The 7,233-nt window shown below is 43.9% G+C and overlaps 1 protein-coding gene across 1 annotated transcript; it reads right to left on the bottom strand.

Annotated features, from left to right (window-relative positions):
- Window positions 1–4,914: 4,914 nt before the first annotated feature.
- On the bottom strand, window positions 4,915–5,963 carry LOC135492622 (uncharacterized). The gene is made up of 2 exons (XM_064779181.1): window positions 5,796–5,963; window positions 4,915–5,507 (listed from the first exon to the last, which is right to left on the bottom strand). Exons 1-2 carry the CDS (start codon window positions 5,929–5,931, stop codon window positions 4,915–4,917), a joined length of 729 nt encoding a protein of 242 aa, XP_064635251.1. The 5' UTR covers window positions 5,932–5,963.
- Window positions 5,964–7,233: the final 1,270 nt, after the last annotated feature.

The following is a 7,233-nucleotide window of genomic DNA, read 5'->3' as shown; positions in this document are numbered from 1 at the left end:
CACCACCAGCATATTCAATGTTCAGTTCCAACCTATACCAGTCCAATGCACGCCTGTCATGGTCAGCAGTGGTCAGCTTAGCGCGATATGGAACATTCTTCTGAAACTCAAGCGAGGGAAGTCTGCTCATTAGCCAATCTCGCGCACTGCTCCTTCTTGTCAAACATCGTAGTGAAATCGTGGTACAGTGGGGCGTCCTCGAGGATTGCAGCTGGTCGGACAGACGTGAGGTGGAATGTGGGTGGCTGCACTTCTTCGTTGATGTGCGATGGCAGATAGCACAGTTGTTGCGTTGCATGACAGCTGAAAGTGAATGTGATATCATAGAAGTGAGGCGTTTGCAATGAGACTATAGGTGAAGTAGAAGCAAGGAGTGAAATGGGCCATCTTCCAGTGACTAATATACAGAGTAAGGGCACTGGGTGTTGTCAGATTCAGCATTGAATGTATTCCTCGTACAAGCGTGAATAGTATGGACATACAGTGAGAGGTGAGAGACCCCTATTGACTACTTCTTGTAACTTTATCTTGGATATTATATTAGTAATAGTATTGAACTTCTAGCAATGGAATAATGAAGAAATTGAAGTTGTAGGCATGGAATATGAAAAATTATTCAACGGTGAAAGACATTATTCCATGAGGCTTTGCCGTGATCGCAAAGGACGCGACGCGATTGGTTCACATGCTAATGAGGTATGATAATGATAATTACCTCTATAATGCTACTTGGATAGCGACTGTGTCGTTGATTGCAACAGTGGTCAGGTCTATGTCAATTTGTGCCTGTAATGTCAATGAAGTATGATGAGGTGATGACGATAGTGCAATTATTAAATATTGGCAAGAGATCATACTACAACATAGGTCTTGTTTTTGACAGATGACTGTGCGACATTCCCATTGGGTCTTGTTAGAGTCAGCGCTGCATGTATTCCTTGTACAAACTTGAATAGTTGTGACAGACTTTGAGGGGTGAGAGACCCCTATCGGCTACTTCGGCTAACTTTATCTTGCCTACCTAGCTGCTAGCAATAGTGCCCCTTTATCAAGACTGAAAGCCACTGTGCGGGGCTAAGAAATTACCTTTATAATCCTAGTTGGATAACCACTGTGTAGATGATTTGAAGAGTGCTCTGTGGATGTGAGCCTGTAATGTCAATGAAAGTATGATGAGGTGATGACGATAGTGGAATGACGAAATATTGGAAAGAGATCTATTCCTAGAAGAACATATGTCCTGTTTTGACTAGGTGGCGCATTTTAGAATCAGCAGTGAGCACTGTGTGTAACATGGTGGATGGTGGAGGCAGCGGAGATAATAACTGTGTCGAAAGTATTGTTATAGGGCCTTCCCTAGGCCCATGGGGTTAAATTTACAATCCACGATTGAAAAGACGTAGTTTGATCGCATTCAACTATAAATCCATTGAACAGTTGTAAACACAAGTGAAATAGACCAAAACAAGTGATTTTGGGGCTTTGGTTTAGACGCATGCCCCACATGCGCCATGCGGGATTATACGGTTCATGTGAACTTGTTGACATCTACATGATCTAGCGCTGTTATTGGTCATGGTACATGGTAGGCCTAATCATCATGGCTATATGTTTCAGGAAAAGCTCGGAGTAAAATGAACTGCCGATGAATAATGATGTTGTTCATGTTTACCATGTTTACTAGTACATAGCCATAGGGTATGCACTGGCCAGTGCACTTTCTGCACGTCGTCATGGTCATGTGTGATACCTTGCATATTTTGTTTTTTGAATGCGCATGCTTTTTGGGCAAAATCACTTGTACCAACACTAATGAATAATGTCTTCTTATCCCTATGACTCCATACACAGTGAGGGCATTGTCCCATTCCCACCAAATGGTAACTTATTGTACCGTATTAGGGTGGAAGTTGGGGACCAGATACCTACCGTTGCACGCCTGTCATAAATCAGCAGTCATGAGCTTAGCGCGATATGGAACATTCTTCAGAAACTCAAGCGAGGGAAGTCTGCTCATTAGCATATCTCGCGCACTGCTCCTTCTTGTCAAACATCGTAGTGAAATCGTAATGGAAAACGTCTGGCTTTGCGCCAGACGTTGAGACTAATAAGTGAAGAACTAATAGGTAAAGAACTTCTACTTGCGCGAGACTGCTCTGATAAAATTATCATTGCAGAGACTACGGTGACGTACACATATATTTTTTACAATCAAAAATGCCCTCAAAAGACGACATGGAATGATTATTTTATTGATATTTCCTACTATATACCTTCCAATTATCACTTTATACAAATAGATCGGCGTTAGGTCGCATGCTTTTCTTTCCTGGTGAAACTATAAAGCAAAATAGTTGCAACCCCGTAAATGCGCTATAAGTCCAATAAAAAGTGACGGTGACCCGTTATAAATGTTTCGCCAGCTTCGCTTTTTTGCCGCTACGCGGCGCGTTGGGCCCTTGCGTCTAGTGAGTCGGTCCAAAATGTTGCCTTTTCTATTGGACACTTCAGCAAGGTAGTAATCTTCAGCGTGTGTCTATAGCCTAGCACGGCTCCCATCAATTCAAGTCGCGGAATACTCACTGCTCTCAAGGGCGCGACTCTGGCTTTTGCTGCGACCAATGACAGCTCTATCTCTCCGCCAGCTGAGACATAACGGGCATAACTCACGGCGGCATATGCTTTCGAACTGGCATCGGAAAAAGTGTGAATGGTAACAACTCCCTCATTTGATGGCTGGGTAAAGTATCGCCTTGGGATGACTAGCTGTTCTATCCTCGGTAACTCCTCGAACCATTCTGTTGCTTCTATCACCAGGGCCTCAGGCATAGATTCATCCCAGCCCAATCCCAAAACCCAGGACTGCTGTAACGTCATCTTTACACGGATGGTGAAAGGTGCCAACCACTGTAAGGGATCGAACAGTGTAGCAATGCGACTCAACAGCGACCTCTTGGTAACGACCTCTGGGACGACAATCTTCTGGGCAGCAAACCCAAAACAGTCCCTTTAGTGTACGAGTTTTCCCCCCCCCCATAGCGCTGGTCAAGTTTAAAAATAGCCATCTTATATTGTGCTGCCGTATACCCCAGGTTGCTGATTAACCTAAGGGGATGACCCGACAAGGCATTTTTCAACATTATCATCTTGAATTTTACTGGTACCTGAGATTGTTCAACAAATACCTCGTACTGCGCCCTCCAGTCTTCGAATCGGTCTCTGTTGCCATCGAATTTCGGTAGATGAGGTTTTGCCAGACCCTGGAAGAAGCGCTGTATCTCTTTCGTCTCGGCAGGTGTAACTTCTGGAACATCTTTGGCTGGAGTGGAGGAATGCTGTGGTCTTGGCATCGGTGTAGATTCCTCAATCGACTGCACTAACTCGTCAATCGGGTTCAACTTTGAAGCTGCTAGGACACCAAAGGGCTGCAAAACAGGCTTCTCACCCACCTTCTCATTACTGCTGGATAGGATAGGAAACTTCAAGCTCGCCAGGTCCTGAGCTTGAACCTGCTGGATCCAACTATTGTGTGCGGATGCAGACCGTCTCTTCCCTGTCATCTGGTGCTTTTGTGGCGAATCGCTGGCCTCTCGAGGGGATAAGCGCCCTCGAAATGACCAGGTGTTCTTAGTAGATCTTGCCCCCTTAGTGGCGTGGCGATACACTAAGTGGCAAACCAACCTCTCTCGTTTCCAACACACAATTAACGCAACGACTCATATGAACATCACAAAATATACTTTAATCACTAAAGTACAATAATATCTAAAACCGGGAATCAATATGGACCAAATTGGTCTTACCTTTTTATGGGGGCGGGTATCCGAAGTATGGTATATCTACACAAGTGAACAGGTCTAAATCCAACTTGGTAGAAATTCACAAGGTGAAATCAACAATTTTGAAACTTAGAAGGGAGTCTGCTTCTCGTGATGATCTCTCAAGGTGGAATTATCCCCGGATGATCCCGAACATTCCCTTATCAAACCCTTTTGCACCCACGTGACGCCCCCGAAATAACCTAACTCCGCCAATCAGAGCTAGTCCCACCATAACGAAGGTGGTCCAGAGCACCACGTGGCTGTTTCCGGTAATTATAAAATGCGTGTCCGAGCACGAGATATTACGAAAGCTTCTAGAAGGTTCCAAAATATAATTGACTTGTTTACGAAAGAAGATAATTGACTTCTCACAAATGATTATCCAAACAATGAGTTGGTGTAACCTTAATAGGCTATACTCAACATGAAGAAAAGGAAGTGACAATTACAGACGACCTCTGACGCACATCTATCGCAAACAGAGATGCCTAATTAATTGCCCCTAAAAGTGATACTGAGATCATATTTATGCAATTGCCACAACAAATAATGAGTGGCATTGTTCAAGTGATAGGGTAGCTAATGAGGTGTCAAAACCACCTTAGACATGATCAGCCGTCCAGTAGAGTTGATAATTATGGTATCCAGTAATAAAGTGTTGCCGTACTAATTACAAGTGCGTGCATAACCTGGATCTGGACAAGATCAAGAATAAAATATTGCTCAAGGGTTTGATACTGAGAATCCCCAAAATCATCTCTAAAACGATACTAAGGCAAATATACAAATCAAGACAATGCAAATTAAAAGACCTAAACTTCTTTTGGACGAAAGAGTCGTAACACTCCAAACATTTCGATTCCTAGTGAAACGTCCTCCGTTTAGGCCAGCCAAACAAAGGCCACTTCACCCAAGGACTTCACAAGACAAGCCCCAATCAGGCATCGTACCCAAGAGATTCCTAAAATGTGTCTATGATCTAAATTTTCATGATTAACTAAGAATATACACTAAACCCTTAAATCATGTGAATACGAAATGTTTGTCATGAAATGAATCAACTAAATATCGTTAACAATTTGATACAAATTGGCTAACTGTAACACTTTTCCCCTGCTAGGCTGAAATCTACAGGAAAAAATTGAGTCGCTCTTTGCTTTCTAGGCGGTAACGTGAAGACGACAGGCTTGGTAGGCATGGTAGGCTTAGCGATGCCTCCGCCATCCAACTCGGCCAGCAGCTGAGCCTCTAACTTCGCGCTCTCAGCCTCATCCTCGGCCTTCGCCAAGGCCAACTTCTGTTGAGCTTCCTGGATGCGCAGCTGTTCAACGTACCTCTGCTTTTCTTGTTTGACCTTCAGCATCGCCAACTCTGCCTTTACTTTCGCCAACTGTGAACGGTTAGACTGCGTTGACTGATGTGACTGGTCACTCTTCGCGTCATCAAAGTCGTCTTCATCTTCTTCATCTTCAGGAAGATTATCTTCTTCTGGTTTCTGGTGTCTGGTGTCTGGGTCACCCTGAGCAAGCAATGACGGCGTCATTGAAGGAGCCTCGTCTGCACGCTCTTCAATCTGGTCGATGACCTCATCTTCTAACTGCTCGACGATGCTATTAGCCTGACGGCCCCAGTCTACAAGGCGCTTCATCCGGTCCACGCTCGTAGTCAACTGTGTCAGTCTGTCAACTACAGAATAAACATCACGAGAAGATGACTTCAAGCGTTCTACCAATCTCTGCATCTTAGTTCTACTACCACGATCTCCTAAAAGCTTTCTCAACTCAGACGACATGTCATTAATTCTGGCACCTAACAACTGCCGCTCATCTTCTAACAAACAAGCAATCGCGTCCGAGTTTTCAGGGTCCAAAGCAGCAGCAAACTGCCCTCTATTACTGGTTCCAGACGTAGTTGCCGCGGTCATCTTACTACCAGGTTGTGACGTGGTCGAAGGTTGTGTTTCAAGTACCTCACCTGGACGGAGATCCAATGTTTGTGGCTGCTTCGGTTCCATCTCAGGTTGATCTTCTCGGATATTTTCCCACTCGTAATCTTGAAGATATGCAGGCTTCTTCTTGATTCGCGTCGACCTCCGAACAGCACCAGACATCGCTTATACCAACTGCAAATTCACAATGTACACCAAATATACGTGGATGCACACTATACGAACTCCACTGCTAATACTATGCAGTATTGGGAATACTAGGATGTACAATTGACCCTCAAATAACAGCAGTAATACTCTCAATATCTTGGTAACAGTGCATCAAAGCACCACGGTCATCCAACAACTACTGACTTCACAGAGAAAGTGTAAATTGTAGGTATCTCAATCATCAATGAATAACAAAGGAGCAATCAAAATAATCCGGTCGGAGAGACCATGTTCTGGCGATCAACGAATTGACAAGATGACGATAAGATAACTATGCCAGAGGTTAATTACTTTTTGAAGAGGACTGTATATTTATATGGTACAAGCTATCATAAGATACGTACAATTCACTACAGCTGTAAATGCTTCAGCCTAGAGCTAGCGGCTCCGTACTAGTTTTACACACGATTGCGGTGTCTCTTCTCCGGCATCTACAACAGGCTATCCTCCGTCTCGTTCGATTGCAGACTTCGGTCTTCCAGCCCGGAACGTCAGTAGAAGGGCGTAGTAGATTATATATATATCAAATTATCTTCCCGCCAAGGGGAATATATCAATACAAGTTTTTTCCGCTAAGGGATATATACTAAAATGCTTCTCACAACTCAAAACGTGCGACAACACAAACAGTCTGTAACATTGACTCAGGCTGACTGAAGCAACCTGACCGCTAGCTAGGACTATATAAATGACTTCGACTCAACCGGTTCTGCCCAGATGGCAACAGACTAGTCCTAACTAGCCGGCAGGTCGTAACAATAAACTAGCCAGTAAATTAAGAATACTATACCGCCACGGGTATTCTATAAACGGGGAGGGACATTAACAGCAAGGCCTCTTCCTTCTCGATCTCAGCAGGGCGGATTCGTCCAACTCTTCAACACGGCTTCTGGCGTAAGCGGAGAGACAGTGATGGAATCACACCCACTGGCTTCTAACAATATAACTATCAAACAGTCACCTGAAGTCAACATACAAAGATTAAAACCGTGGGTTAACACAACATCTTTTTAGTCCCAAAATACAACTGGGTTTTATATAATGGTTTTCCAGAAATCCGTTCGCACGGTCTATAATTTTTAAAGTCTATATAACAGGTTCGAGTATGTCCAATAACACCAATGGACTAAAATACTAAACGATAACGATTCATTCTAACCGAGAATCAACAACATTACAGCCCATTCATCGAAAATAGGCCTAAAAGAGTGGAGTGGAAAGTTGCTCAGGTCGACCTGATCTACGCGAGCCTAT

This window comes from Lineus longissimus, chromosome 8 (assembly GCF_910592395.1).
Source record: "Lineus longissimus chromosome 8, tnLinLong1.2, whole genome shotgun sequence".
NCBI lineage: Eukaryota > Metazoa > Nemertea > Pilidiophora > Heteronemertea > Lineidae > Lineus > Lineus longissimus.
The sequence above is the reverse complement of the archived record's forward strand: the minus strand, read 5'-3'. Positions and strand labels throughout refer to the sequence as shown.

Coding starts and splice junctions, on each gene's coding strand:
- LOC135492622 (XM_064779181.1), bottom strand. CDS start 5,931: ATGTCTGGTGCTGTTCGGAGGTCGACGCGAATCAAGAAGAAGCCTGCA. Junction 5,508..5,795: donor AACATTGGATCTCCGTCCAG/GTGAGGTACTTG, acceptor TTTATTCTGTAG/TTGACAGACTGACACAGTTG.